Source organism: Oryzias latipes, chromosome 22 (genome assembly GCF_002234675.1).
Source record: "Oryzias latipes chromosome 22, ASM223467v1".
NCBI lineage: Eukaryota > Metazoa > Chordata > Actinopteri > Beloniformes > Adrianichthyidae > Oryzias > Oryzias latipes.
This window is the reverse complement of record NC_019880.2, coordinates 25,489,187-25,503,937: the sequence shown is the minus strand read 5'-3', so window position 1 is coordinate 25,503,937 and position 14,751 is coordinate 25,489,187. Positions and strand designations below refer to the sequence as shown.

Sequence of the window (14,751 nt, the reverse complement as noted above, 5' to 3'; positions counted from 1 at the left end):
ATGTTGAGGTTCTCCTTAGGAGTGACCAGGTTAGACAGGATAAGGAACGAGTACATCAGAGGGACGGCTCATGTTGCCTGTGTTAGCGACAAAGTCAGAGAAGCCAGACTGAGATGGTTTGGACATGTTCAGAGGAGGGATAGTGGATATATTGGTAGAAGGATGTTGGAGATGGAGCTGCCTGGCAGGAGGGCAAGAGGACGGCCAAAGAGGAGATACATGGATGTCTTAACAGAGGACATGAAGTTGGCTAATGTTAGGGTAGAAGATGTCCATGATAGAGTGAGGTGGAAAAGGATGATTCGCTGTGGCGACCCCTGATGGGAAAAGCCGAAAGAGAAAGAAGGAGTTTTACTACGTTTAGTAGAATGAATTAAAAAAATTTAGCTCATGGTTTTTGTGTGCCACCACAAGATTTAATGTGGCCCCCTACCGGCCACCCCCATGAAAAATTTCTGGAGGCGCCACTGGCAACGAGCTCCCTGCTCTGCTCCATTCTGATCATCCACCTGCAGACAAATAGATCCGTGTACGTCTTAGTTTTCTTCGTCAGAGCTGGAATCTGGATCAGAACTATACGGCTGGATAGATCTGATATAGCTGCCATTTTTGTTGCACCTGTAATGCTACTTTAAAGTTGTGAGGGGCTGTAAGTAAGCTGGAAAGAATATAAAAAAGGGATGATGGGAAATTAAAGAAGGCTCACTATCTCCCAATGGTCCCACCTACAACTCAGAGGTGAATTTCTAATGAACTCCTGCTGCTCTGCCACTTTCTGCAGAAACTATGTCCTAGAAAAGGACACAAGTTTGTTGGTTTTGGCCAAAAAACAGCATCATCATAATCAAAAGACCCCTGAGAATGCTTTTACAATCGATCAACAGAGGATTGGAGTCTTTAACTGTATTGTGACCGTTTATAGAAGAGACCAACAGACTACATGGCAGTGTGCATGCGTGTGTTAATTCTCACCAGGTCGGTCACTGTCTCCCTCAGCTCCCTGACCTTCTCCTCCAGGTCCAGGTTCCTCTCAGTCAGAGTCTCCACCATCTCCTCGGCACCCAAAGCTGCATCCACCTGAAACACCGGAGCTCTGTAAGTCTTTTGCTTTCATTTGTTCTGGATCATGGACGCCAGCTCTAACCTGCTCCTTCAGCTCATCGATGGTCCTCTCAGCTGCACTCATCTCCTCCTGCAGCTTTTCCTTCTGCCCCCTCAAAGAGTCAAGCTCCATGTTCTTCTTCTCCATTTGTTTCTGCAGCTTGACATGTTCCTGCTTCTCTGAGGCGGACAGGTCCCGCATCCTGACGCACAGCAGAGAACCAGAGCATGCTGAGCACCAAAGCCAGAGTTTTCCAGAAGTCCACAGTGCAGCAGAGACCCACCTGACCAGAGCTTCCTTCAGCCGGCCGTTTTGCTCCTCCAGCTGCTTGACGTGGAAACTGGAGGCTGCTCCATCCGAGCCTGACACAAACACAAGTGAGCTGCGGTGGAGGGTGAACGCTGGTTTGAAACATCTGTGAAGCACTCTAAACCCCCCACCCCCACTTCTCAACCCCCCAGATTTCCTACCTTTCTCCTCAATTTCATGTTTCAGGATCTCCAGGTCCATTGTGAGCTCTTCCACCCGCTCCTTTAAGGAGTCCACTTCAAGCTGGAGAGACTCCGCCCTCTCTTCTGCCATCTCCTTGTCAAGTGTGGCCATCTCGATGGCGTCCGCCGTATCGGACATCTCTTCCGTGTAGCGTTCTTTGGCCTCGAGAGCTTCTTTAGCCTCCTGCATTACAGGAGCTCATCTTCATCTTGTTATCCTGAACTTTATCCACGCTCCTCTTCCAGCCCCCCAGAGCCTTCACCTACTTACCCTCTTGGCCTCCTTCAGCTGCCTCTGTAGTTCGGCCTGCTGTTCCTGCATCTTGGTCTTCCACTCCTGCAGCTGCTCCAGCTGAATCTTATGCTTCTCCAGTTCCTTCAGCTTGGCCTTGTCCTCAGTCCGCTTCATCTTCAGCGTCTCCAGCTTCTCTTCCAGGTCCTTCACCTGAGCTCGCAGTGTCTCTTCCTCCTGGACAGGAAGAAAGAAAAAAAAACTTGGTGATGGGAACATGAGAAAGGTTAGGAATAGTGACGTCATGTAGTTCATTTTTGTGTGCAATTGATTAATGAAATTGATCTATTTTTAATCTAACCCAATAATTGCTGTGAAAAGCCACATTTTGAAATACTTTCATTTAAATTTGTGACATTGTGGCACAGTGAAAGATCAAAATAGAATTTAAAAAGGGGATTTATTACATTTTCCTATTATAAAAAATTTCCAGCATTTACTTTTAAAGCACCAAGGGGGATTACATACTCAATCTCGAACTTTATATAAAAAAAAAGAACCATCAGGCCTAGAGTTCCCTAATTTAGCCCATAAACAAATATAGTCACTTCTCAGCAATCTAAAAAATATTTACCTCAAACCTCTTATTAACCTTAATACATATGTTAATTTACTTTATTCCACAGTTTACCGTCTGATGCGATCAGCCCTCTGTGTACTCCATTAGTGTATGAAAGTAAACACCTCGTCTGACTTTATCACTTACATAGATAGATAATAGGCATTGTTTTGGATTGATTTTGTTAAGAACTGCAAGGTCACACATTGAAGATGTCACGACGAGCACATGTACATGGACACCATTGACACTAAGAACGATGAAACACTCGTTCTTAGCTGATTAAACATTTACGCTAGTAAACAGTTGGACCCTTGCTTTATATTTGAGAACACGACAATAGCTATAAGTTAAAAAAAAGATTCACATGATAAAAAAAATAACGTGCTAATTTGTCTGTAGTTAATCAATCGGGATTAACAAACTAATTAGACACCCCAAATTAGGACATCTCTGCTCATCAGAAATCATACAGTTGACACTCATCGGTAAGGGCCCCCCCACTCCCATCCACTTACTTTAATGAGCAGGAATGTTGACAGACATTTTGTGTTAAATTGTTGTGCTGTGTGGTTTAGTTGCTTGGTTTAGTCATTTCCTAAAATATGTAGAATTGTTGTGCTTTGTAGTATTGTCCTTTTTATGTTGTATTGTTGTAGTATTGTGGTGTCATGTTGGTCTGCTGTGTTGCATAGTGCTGTAATGTTTTGCTGTTGTCAGGTCAGCTGACCTTGCTGGGCGGGGCTGCTGCATTTCCTGGAGAGTGCAGGGTGGGGATAAGCGGAGCCACTAGGGGGGTCTGGGCGGGTGTGCTGGCCTCGCTGCTGCTCATCTCCCCAGTGGAGGCTGAAGCTGAGCCGGATGCAGCCCCCCTCCCTGTGCCTCCTGTGGGCCGGCTGGGCTGCTGGTAGAACCAGAACCGTCGGAGCAAAGGGACACATAAGAGATCAGGCTGGTCGAATTCACTGAACATGAGAACTGGACAGAGTGTGGGGTCACACATAGAAAATGACTTCCAGCTCCAACAAAACAAAGTCAATTCAGTCGCCATTTTGGAGCCAGACACCCCAGGAGTGACCTCTGCAGAAACTATGTCCTAGAAAACAATTCAGGTTTATTGATTTAGACTAAAAGGGGCAGAATCATAATTAAAAGACCACTGGAAACAGTTTTACAATCAAAAGATGAATGTAGTGGGACTTTATTTATCAATAGAGGTCTGTGGGATTTTGGCTTCTTGGAGCCAGTGGGGACTTCCTGTTAGAAAACGCAAGGGGGAAGGGGCAACTGAGTCCAAAGTTCTCATGAAAGATTCAATGGCGTGGGGACTATGATCTAACATTGCCTAGGTTTAGACTCTGGAATGGACTCTTATAATGACTTAACTACCTCATGAAGTCAAAGAAAACAGAGATGTGCAAAATAAAAATTCAAAGAAATTGTAAAAACATTTTCATGAGAGTTAGAATTGCACCAACACCCGGATGGTCACACTAGGATCCAGGTGGACTGAAAACCTGGGCTCACCTTGGGCCTCCTGGCTGTGGTCTGAAGAGCGAGGAAGATAAATGAAGGAGCACAGGAAGCAGGAGGAGTCGAAGGCCCGCACAGAAGAGGTGGAAAAGAGAGAAAAATGAGGAGGAGTTAGAGGTTCAAGGTAAAGGTTGATGGGAGATGACTTAGAAAAGAAAACAACCATGAATGAAGCAGCATGAAAGAGCCTCCCTGAAAATGTTTCTAGAACAAGAAAACCAAAGTCTCTGAGTGGAACAACAGCAGCACAGAACCGCCTCTGGTGCTGTGACCACGACTGGCACCACCAGGACCTCAATCCCCTCTCTGTGTGTGGATCCAGTCCAGCTCTGCTACACTCAGGATGGAGATTCCAGCTGACAGACACTCACTGACTCTGGGGTAGAAGCAGAGACACGGGGGCATGTGCAGGACCCACCGATTTATTTAAAGCTTCCTGACTGGTCCAGTTCAAGGCTGGATTTCCCAGAATCCTCTGATTCAAACTGAATCTGAGGCTCAAAGCGCAGTTCCTGTTGAAATATTTCCGTTATGGAATGTATGCTCTTGAGCTTCATCAAACACTTGACATTTTTAAAATACTTGTGTCAATTAAATATATCTTTTTATTAATAAGTCTGAGGAAATTTCAAACTCAGATCTCACAGACTTTGGGTCACAGCTGATCACTCTACGCGTGTTTCTTTCCAAGAGCGAGGCCAGCCCGGGAAGTTTAAACGTCATTTGATTATATTTAGGAATGTGATTTAAAAAAAGAGGTTGGAGTTTAATTAAAGAAACAATACAAAGTTTAGATCGTTTCTGATCCAGAGTTCCGGTCTACCATTTCTCACTCGCCAACTTTTTTGTCACAGATGTTATTTATGCTTCAGGTCTAATTACCAGGTGTTGTGATGGAGGAACTTGGGCTGTTTTTCCACAGTCCATCAGCTGTGAGCCACGCCCGACTCAAGGCAGAAGTCAGTGCTCAGAGCCACTACTGCCACATATCCACTCATTTTATCAACAAAACTCACACTAGTGAGAGCTACGGGATAATATTATGGGACAAAACAAATCCACTGTGTCAATTTATGGCATAAATTGACAATGAAGCTTTGGTGAGCCGGCTTGGGGGTCAAGGGTCACGGCTGTGAGCCGCGACCCAAGTCGGGTAAGTCACCGGAAGTAGGTTGGAGGTGTTTGTAGTGCTTGCTGTCTCTCAAACTTCCCCTGCACTGTTCATGACCCAGGTATTTATCTCTGAGTCACACTGGTTGAAGTTTTGGCTAAAGATGTCCCGGGACGCTTTTAGGTCAGTCAATTGGATCGTTCAAAATGAACCAATATTGACAATGAATGGTCTCTTTAACCACAAATTAGGAATGAATCGAATCCCTAAGATGAATTGTCACACCCCTATTGCTGTATATGTGTTGATCAGACCAACAAATGTTCATTTTAAAAGGTGTGTGCCATTACTTTACTGAAAATGTAAACAACTTAACACATTAAACTGCAATAGAAGCTACCTTAGTCTAATTCGAGGACATCCTACATACAGATACTGTATGTATATATAAGCTGTATGTTGAGTCTAAAATATTAGGTTTATGTGATTGTAATTAAAAAACTACACAGTAAAGGCCCGTACACACCGGGACGAATATTCGCCAGGCGTTATTCGCCAGCGTTTTTCGCCACGTTTTTTGTGTTCACACCCAGGCGATTTTCGCTGACGATGAGCCGAGCGAACATGCAATTTCATTCCCTGACATTAGATGGCGCTTAATGTAAAACAGAAATACTCCTGTACACAAGGTGGCGCTGCGCAACTTTACGCTTCTTAAAGTCGCTTTTCACTCAGAAGAAGAGAGCAAGTATTTACGCGCTTGTCAGAATCATACAAAGAAAACATGAATATTTCAAGCACCAGTAGCTCCAACTGGTGCTTGGTTCGGGGATATTTTAGAATATCCGTCATTATTTCTTCACGGCAGTGTAGACGCTACTTGGGGTCTATCTTCTTCGCTGGTATATGCGCTCAGAAAGGCAGTTTTGTGTTTGAGCGCCCCCAAGTTGTGTTTTACTGTAACTTCAGAAGCTCCAGACACGTGTGCAAAAGCGGCATTCTCATTGGTCGTATAGTTTTCGACGCGGCGCGTCAAACCAAAAAAACGAACACGAGGCGTTTTTTAAAAAATTACGCTTTGACGCGTGGCGTTTTTTCGCGTCGGTGTGCACACTCACATTGGTGCCCCTTTGTTTAGTCAGGAGGCGTTAAACGTCGGCGAATATCGCGGGCGAAATTCGTCCCAGTGTGTACGGGCCTTAAGAGTACACAAATCTTTGTGAGGGAATGGGAGGGTAGGGGGCCTGACATTTCTAAAACGCAGCTGGCTTAACTACGACTGAGTGAAAATCCGCCCCTTCTTCGTAGACAGTGCTCGAGCAGCACGTCCTTCAGAGAAACACTGCTGCCTGAGTGGGCTCAGATCCCCCGGGCGAGCACTGGCAGCTGGCGCCATGGCAGGACGGCTCAGTCTCGCTTCCCAATCAAGGAGGCAAGCAGGGCGACCCGGCCCCCAATAAACACTCCTTCAGACCGCAGTGCTCCTCTGCCGGGTACTTGGCGGGCAGCAGGCCTGATAGCGGCTTTCCGATCGCAGAAAGAATTTGCGGATAGTGTAGCATGGAACGGATTTCCCAGAATCGGATATCTCAGAGGATGTTTGATTGGCCGTTCTGCACATCAACCAAGTCCCATACTTCTCGGCAAGGACGCTGGTTTGTTGACAGATTTTTTTTATATGTTTTTATTTTTTTGGTTATTTGTCTTTGATGACCAGCGATCTACCCACACGTCCTTCGATGTAATGAGCATCCCATGATGCATTCAGGAATTTTTTAGTTGTAATGTGTGAATTTTGATGCACACAGTTGAAACATGTTAGTGGAAATTTCAGCAATGTTCATAGAAGAAAGATTAATGAGATTCTGCACAGAAAGCCAAAATTCTGCTCCCTTTATAACAAACTTTACTCTTGCATTTTCTGATTCAGTTAAATAGCATTGAAAAGAGCAAAGCTTTCTGAAAAGTATGTAGAAACACCTACACAGGCATAAAACTTCCCACCTCTGGCCTACATTCTTCTTCTTAGTCTTTTTGCTTCCCATTTAGTTGTCACCAAAACTAATCATTCACCTTCATCTAGCCATCCCCTCTGCATCACACTCACTCCATCCACCCTCATGTTCTCTTTCTTTGCATCCATGAAGCTCCTCCTTGATCTTCTTCCAGACATCTATCCTGGTAGCTCCAACCTCAGTATCCTCATACCAACATCACCACTGTTCCTCCTCTAAACATGTCCAAATCTGCTTCCCTGCATTTATCTTCAGAACATCTACCATGATCTGTTCCTCTTATAGATTAATTCCTGGTCCTCTCCATCCTGGTCGCTCCCAAAGAAAACTTCCACATTTTCATCTCCATTACTTCCAGCTCTGCCTCTTGTCTCTGCATCAGAGTCTCTAAACCAGGGGGTGCCCAAATCCAGGCCCCTGGTTTACAGTCTCTAAAATAACAACATGGCTGCTCTCACTACAGTCCTCTACACCTTTCATTCTTGATGTCACTCTTTTGTGACACACCACACCTGAAACCCTACCTCACCTGTTCCAATCTGCTTGCACACGTCTCTCCACCTCTTTCTCCAAACTGTTGTTCTTGAAGTCTTCCACCTTTTCCACCTCGGCTCCCTGTAACCTCAGCGTTCCACTTGAGTTCTTCTCATCTTAACAAAGTTGCTGCAGCTGACTTTCATTCTTCTGTTTTCCAGAGCAGACCCAAACCTCTCTTTGTTCCTCCTCCTGCTCCCCGCTCTCACTACAGATCACAATGTCATCTGCAAACATCCTGATTCACAGAGATTCCTGTCTAACCTCATCTGTCAGTCTGTCCATCACAATAGAAACAAGAAGCTGATCTTTGATGCAGTCCCACCTCCACCTCCAACTCCTCTGTCCCACCTACAGAGGATCACACCAATCATGATATTCCCCAACATAGGTATCATAAAGTTCTGTGTTTAAGCAGACTTTTCGAAACCAATTGTTTTGCAACATTTCCTCCTATGTTTCCCCTACTGTCCCTTTAAGAAGATGTTGTTCCTGATTGGATCAGAGCCAGATCCGAGTAAGCAGATGGATCCAATAAGAGCAGAGACCCAAATAAAGCCAATACTGTGGTACCTAAGCAGATAGTTTTCTGCCACATCTGAAGATGGGTTCAGGTGTGAGGGCAAAAAAATAATACAGCTCAATTTACAGCAAGCCATGACAAAAGAGAAATCAGGAAGTGAAATAAAACGTCTAGAAAATGAAGCGCTCGAATGTCACTGAGGAGAGGAAAAACGGCCATTCCGGCAAAAAAAAGAAAGACCTGCTAAGCATCAGCATAACAGCAGCTGCAACACAACAGCAAGCCATGACAGGAGTAGAAGAAGAAGCAGCAGCAAAAGAGGATCACAGGGAGTTCTGTACCTTCCGGGGGGCTGGAGTCTGCCTCATCATGTTTGTAGGAGGAAATGCACACACAGAGGAAACAGGTGAAACGGTCCGCACAGACAGACACACACACAGAGTCGAGCAGGAAGACCCTCAGCTGGGGGGGCGCCCAGCCCTCCCTCTCAGTCTCTTCGTTGCACTATCGTCTTCCTTCACATCCTTTTCCTCTTAGAATCCGTCTCTCTGTCTTGGTCTGGTTCATCCAGCATCAGGTCTGCTGCAGGAGACGCCTCAGCTGCCTGACCTGCCCCCCCACTCATGATTGTGGAGCGTCAGCCCAGCCAAAGCCCTGCTCCTGCATTACATCACTACGTGCCCTCCCCGCCTCTATGTGGCTCATCCACCAATAGGGAGGGGGAGGCGGCATGTTGGTTCTGCGAACCAGGGTGGGGATGGGGGGGTGACCGGCAGCACTGATGCGAGGTCTGGTCTCCCAGCAACCCTGCCAGATTCCTCAAAAAAGAGCATGCATGTCTGTGACGCAGTTACACAGACACAGAATAATGCGATTAAAGCTGTCGGGGAAGTCTGTGACAGACATGTGGGGGCTCCTTTAAATGTGTGTGAGTGTGTGTGTGCGGGGGGGGCAGTCAGATGTGAAATCCTGAAAATGTCAACTGTGTACACATCTGCTTCAAAGAAATCTTCATTTACAGTTGATGACAGCCCAGTGCCCCCCTCCCTTCCCCGTAGCTACATCCCCGGGAAATCTACACGAGGAAATCAAAGCAGTCCCCCAGATTAATGCAAGCGATTGAAGAAGTCAAACTTGTGAGTCACAGAGGAGGGAGGATCTATTACAGAGCAATGCTGGGAAATCTGTCCTGATCAATTATTAAACACATTTTTGAGTGATATCTCCACCCACCCCCACCTCACAGACTAAATGATGCTCTGGGAACGGTGGAGCCAGAGAGGAAGAGGAAGGAGCGAAAGAAGAAAGGGAAAATGAAGAAAGAGAGGAAAAAGAAAGTGAGGATAAGAGAAGAGAAGAGTGAATATTGAAGGGCTGGGTGGAGATGGATGTGGTTTCTGGTTTCTCAGCAGTCAGTGTTTCTGCAGCTCCAGCAGCACAAAAATGACAACATTTCAGGTCAGGAAGCATTGGAACTTCTGAGTGATGGCTTAGTCACAACAGCTCTTACAACTGGATACAGGCCTACTGTCTACGGGTGAAAAATGTGAATTGTTACACATCTGTAGTGGCAACCATTACAAATGGGCAAATGAATGCAGATGGTTCACACAAAATTTAAGATCCTAAACCACCAGGTGAGCCTGTGAGGCAAAAATGTTCATGGGCATCTTTTTCTAGGGGCAGCTGTGGGCGACAAGTCGTAGGGAGCACATGAATAACGGATACGTTTCTGGTTTTATGAGGTGGATGAACAACCCTCAAGGGAACTGCGAGACACACCTGCGCTCCTACTAAGATGCAGCCGCTCCACTCTACGACTCTTTATGGGTCCGGACAACCCAAAGACCTGCAGATCCCCTTATACAGGCGCATGTGGCTAAGGCATAAGGGGTCTGTGCGTTCACGGCTTTGAAAATCCAGCAAAGGAGCTTGTCTGCCTTCTCACTGCATAAACGTAGCTACATGCTTGTTCCGTATCAGTTCTTAGCCACGCGTTACTGGGTCTCACATTAAATGGTAAACGGCGTACACTAATATGGAGCTTTACTTCCTTAGAAGGCCCAAAGTGCGGTACAGTCACATTCCCATTCACACAGACATTTACACACTGATGGCTGAGCATTGTCTTGCTACAGGACACTTCAATACATGAGTGTGCAGAGTGGAAACTGAACCTGTGATCTTCCAATCAGAGGTCAATCCCGCCTGACCCATTAGATCGTGTTAACTTTTGAACATGATGGCATACATTTATGTATGACAAAGGAAAGCCTCATGCAGGAACACTGTTGAGTAACAAAAAAGGAAGAGCAGAAAACTAGAGTGAAAATGTTGGAGCTTTCTCTTGATCAGCGGTGAGATGTAGAAAAAGAGGTAAATAAGACTAGACGACACTAAGAGACTCAGAGTTCTCAGCAGCAGTTCTACTTTCTACAAACAGAGTTAAAAATGGAGAACAGCCATCGTGTGATCATCTATGGAGAATATTTGCAATCAAAACAGGAGTCTTCCCTGTTCAGAGAATTAAAATCTACGGCTATACCGTTTAAAATTAGATAGAAATGAAAAATGAAATAGAGAATTTATTCAAGCAATTTAGAAGAAAAAATTCTAAAACATACTGAAAGTTTAGCAAATCCAGTGTCCAATCTCCTTCAGGATTAGTCTTTACTAGACATTTATAAGGTCTCTGTCTTAAACATCACATTTATTTCTTAAACCACTTTAATGCTACATAATAAAATCCACCACAGTAGTACAGTTTTAAAACAGTGGAACATGAAATCATTGGATCATCCGGTTCAGTCTTTACTTACTCACGTTGAACATTTGAAACGCTTGATTGACAGATTTTGTGTAGCTTATTTTCAATTGGTAGGGGTGTGGCCTTCCAACAGGTTCCATCCTGATTGGAGGGAGTGGTTACTATAGAAATGTTGACTCAGACCACTCGAACCAATTACTGCTTACTGACAATTTCTGGCTCCAATACGGCAGTGTTCAGAACCTGAAAAAATGGTGACTGAATTAACTTAATTTGGTTGGCAATGGAAGTAAATCATTTTCTATGGGTGATCACACAGTTCTCATACACAGTCAGTGGGAGTAGCTCAGGTTTCAATTTTCGGACCTATGCTGTGTATGTGTCCAGATGGATGGATGCTTCTTGACACCACCTGCACTCAACAGCTGGATCTTGATTTCATTGTGATACTATAATGTTTGGTGCCAATGCGGCAGAAACCTTTTGAGCCTCTGAAAAGCTCCTTGGATGACCTCTGAAAGCGTCCATGCAGTTGTAGCAGCCTCCGCCTTCATGTTCAAAGCCCCTCATGATAGAAGACAGGAGTCAAATAGCATCTGACAGGAAATCGATAGTGTACAGCCGTACTTCAGCTCAGTCTGACATTTACCAAACAGATAGAAATGCCTGCACGAACGCGTGTTTATCTGTAAAATGCAACATGTTGCAGCTGAGAGTTGGCAGATCCAGGTCTCTAAGAAAATAACTAAATAAACGTTTCTACAAAATTATTCAAGCAAGAATTCTGTCGCAAATAATTCTACGTATTTTTCCTGATCCCTTTTATTATTAGATTCATATTTCCTAACATATCAGGCTTTCTTCAAAGATCTTCTTGCTTTTAGTTCCGATGGTTCCATATGTCTTTATTTTCAATGCTCGGTTACAAACTTTCAGTGTTTCAGCATTTGTGTTCCAGTGACGCGCGGTCAGGTGAGACAAGTGAGGCACAGCCTCACCTGTCATAATCGTGATAAAATAGAAAAGGGTAAATTAAGTAAATATTATTTTACACTGATCTGTGTTAAATATACATTTTCAGTTAACACAACACAGTTTCCACAGTTTCTGAGGTTAAAATCGCCGAATTTGAGTGTTGCACGATCACAGACGGAGCAGAAACTCCGGGTGAGGCTCTGAAGCGCTGTGCCTCATGTCTGACTGCAGGGCTCAATGTTACAGAGACGTGCGCTGAAAACACTGCTGTAGGCCCGCAGAAAAGGCTTTAGGTGAGGCTGGCCTCACCAGCAGGGGGCAGACATGAGCTGGCAGCTGCTTTGAAGCTACACTGGTGCCGTAGATTAAGGACATCTTTCTCCATTGAGAGGGAGAAACTCATATAAACTAAAGGAAAATAAGGAAGACTTTTCCTACAGATCATAGAGATTTTTGTGGAGAAGTAGTGTAAGTAAAATCATTTTTTATGATCATTTTCACAGACAACATTTGATAACACTGAAAGCACCAGAATTTGAAGTTGGAAAAATACCAGAAATAGTTACTGAGGGTCAAATGTGTGCTGAACACATCTGTATACTTTAATTTGTTTACAGTACATATGAATAATTTATACACAAGAAGAGTGTTCTATCCATGTCTATAAAAGAAATATTCTCTGCAGGACAAATATTTTCTTGTGTGTATTTTATAAGCTGTTAGCTGCTGTTGGATGAATGGTGAAATATTTAGTTCTTTCATTGTAAATCTGACTCCAGAGGAGTCAGTGCCTCACCAGCCATCAACCTCACTGCACGTCACTGTTGTGTTCCCAACCCACATAGCATAACCTGATCCAACCCATGTAAAACACCATGTGACGCTGTGGGGGCATGTTTGCAACAGAAAAGAGAATTGACTTTTACAACAAAAGTGAGGATGAACATTTCACTTTATATAGGCAAATATGAGCACTAAAATAGTGTGTGGACATGAGTGCTGACATAAAGGTGGACATGAATACAGACACGAGTGTTGACAGACAGTGGGGCAAAACAAGTATTTGTCAGTCATTGATTTTGCCACTTGTCAAAATTAAACAGCTGAGGAGGACTGTAACGCTCATCATAAAACACTTTATCTGTGAAGAGACTGTTGTTCGATTTTTAAAGAATTTATTTGTATGATGAAAATACTTATTTATCTCCTACAAACAAGAATTCTATCCCTCACAGACCTGTTTCTTCTTCTTTAAGAATTTCTTCTGTCCTCCACGTTTCCTGTATTAATGGTTCCTGTTTAAAAATGGTTATCTGTATGAAAAACACCTGTCCATACCCTTAAACAGTAAGACTGTAATCTTTCCACCACGACAATAGAGCTATCAAAGGACACCAAGGACAACATCCTTCACCTGAACAATACTGGAATGAATCAATCTACAATATGCAACCAGCTTGGGGAGAAGAGACCAACTGCTGGAGCAAATAGTAGAAAATGCAAGAAAAACAAGATGACAAACTCTCTCCACTTGGAGCTCCATGCAAGATCTAACCTAGTGCGGTCAAATGATCTAGAGAGAATGGTGAAGAAACAGCCCACAACTACACAGGGGAACTGGTCAATGATCTTAAGAGAACTGGAACCACAGTAACATCATGCTTTTGGAACTGCTTTTCTTCAAATAGGGACAGGATGACTGATCGGTGTAAAGGGAAGGATGAATAAGGTCATGTTTGGTGAGATTATGGACAAAAACCTCCTTCCATCAGTAAGAGCATTGACGATAAAACATAGCTAGTTCTTCCAGCATGACAATGAACGCCAAGACATCACTCTGGCAAAAAAGGAACAGCTACATAAAAAAATCATTTCAAGGTTCTGGAGAGTTCTAGCCAGTCTCTGAACCTAAATCCAATAGAGAATCTGTAGAGGGAGTTGAAAGTCTGCGTTTTCCAGCGACAACCCATAAATGGCGTATACTTACTTATACTTATATAGCGCTTTCTACCTTCTTTCGAAGGCCCAAAGCGCTTTACAGTCACAGTCCCATTCACCCATGCACACACACACATTCACGCACTGGTAACGGCTCCGCTGCCAAACACTGGCGCCAACCTCCCACCAGAGGCAAGGTGGGGTTCAGTGTCTTGCCCAAGGACACTTCGACACATGGGCGTGCAAGGCGGGAATCGAACCTGTAATCTTACGATCATGGGTCGACCGCCCTGCCGCTGCACCACGGCCGCCCCATAAAGATTGCTATTGAGAAGATGTGCATGGAGGAAAGGACCAAAATAATAGCCAAATTGTGCACAAAACCTGGTGAAGATTTACAGGTAAATAAATTGTCTCTGTCATCGCCAGCAACACAAATCAAACTAATCATTTTAACTGAAACAACATGCAGAATCAAATACTTTTGTGCCGCACTGAAAGTGCCAACATGAGTATTGTCATAAGGGCCGACACGTATTCCAACAGGAGTGCTGACATGGACATGGGGATGAACATGGGCACTGACATAGGAACAGACTTCAATGCTAACATAAGCACTAACATATTGGCTGACACGAGCGTTGGCATAAAGGCAGATATATGCGCAGAGTCAGCGTATACATTACCACAGAAACAAGCTTATAGGAACACAGAACTTAGCAAGTTGAAAGCAAGGCAAGCTAAAATCTTTGATGACAGTGTGCACTAATGTCACCTTTGACAAAAAGGCCTGAGCGCCAAGGAATCATTGGAAAATGCAGTTGCAGGCCCGTTGCCATGCAGAGCGTGACAATACAGTGGACGTTTGAAAGTTTAATGCGATTACCATACATTAAAACAGAACTGAGGTC

General features: G+C 44.2%; 1 protein-coding gene across 10 annotated transcripts in view; it reads right to left on the bottom strand.

The window, feature by feature from the left end:
- LOC101166919 (dynactin subunit 1) overlaps window positions 1–14,751 on the bottom strand; it is a 59,337-nt gene that overhangs the window by 15,268 nt on the left and 29,318 nt on the right. For 2 of the 10 annotated variants that reach the window (XM_023951323.1, XM_023951326.1), the window contains 8 exons: window positions 8,502–8,519; window positions 3,972–3,992; window positions 3,175–3,348; window positions 1,865–2,062; window positions 1,573–1,777; window positions 1,386–1,464; window positions 1,145–1,304; window positions 973–1,077 (listed from right to left, as the gene is read on the bottom strand). In XM_023951323.1, coding sequence (XP_023807091.1) covers window positions 973–1,077; window positions 1,145–1,304; window positions 1,386–1,464; window positions 1,573–1,777; window positions 1,865–2,062; window positions 3,175–3,348; window positions 3,972–3,992; window positions 8,502–8,519 — 960 coding nt within the window. Of the gene's footprint in view, window positions 1–972; window positions 1,078–1,144; window positions 1,305–1,385; window positions 1,465–1,572; window positions 1,778–1,864; window positions 2,063–3,174; window positions 3,349–3,971; window positions 3,993–8,501; window positions 8,853–14,751 lie in introns of those variants that run through there. The other 8 variants (XM_023951324.1, XM_023951328.1, XM_023951325.1 and 5 more) reach the window with 5 other exon arrangements.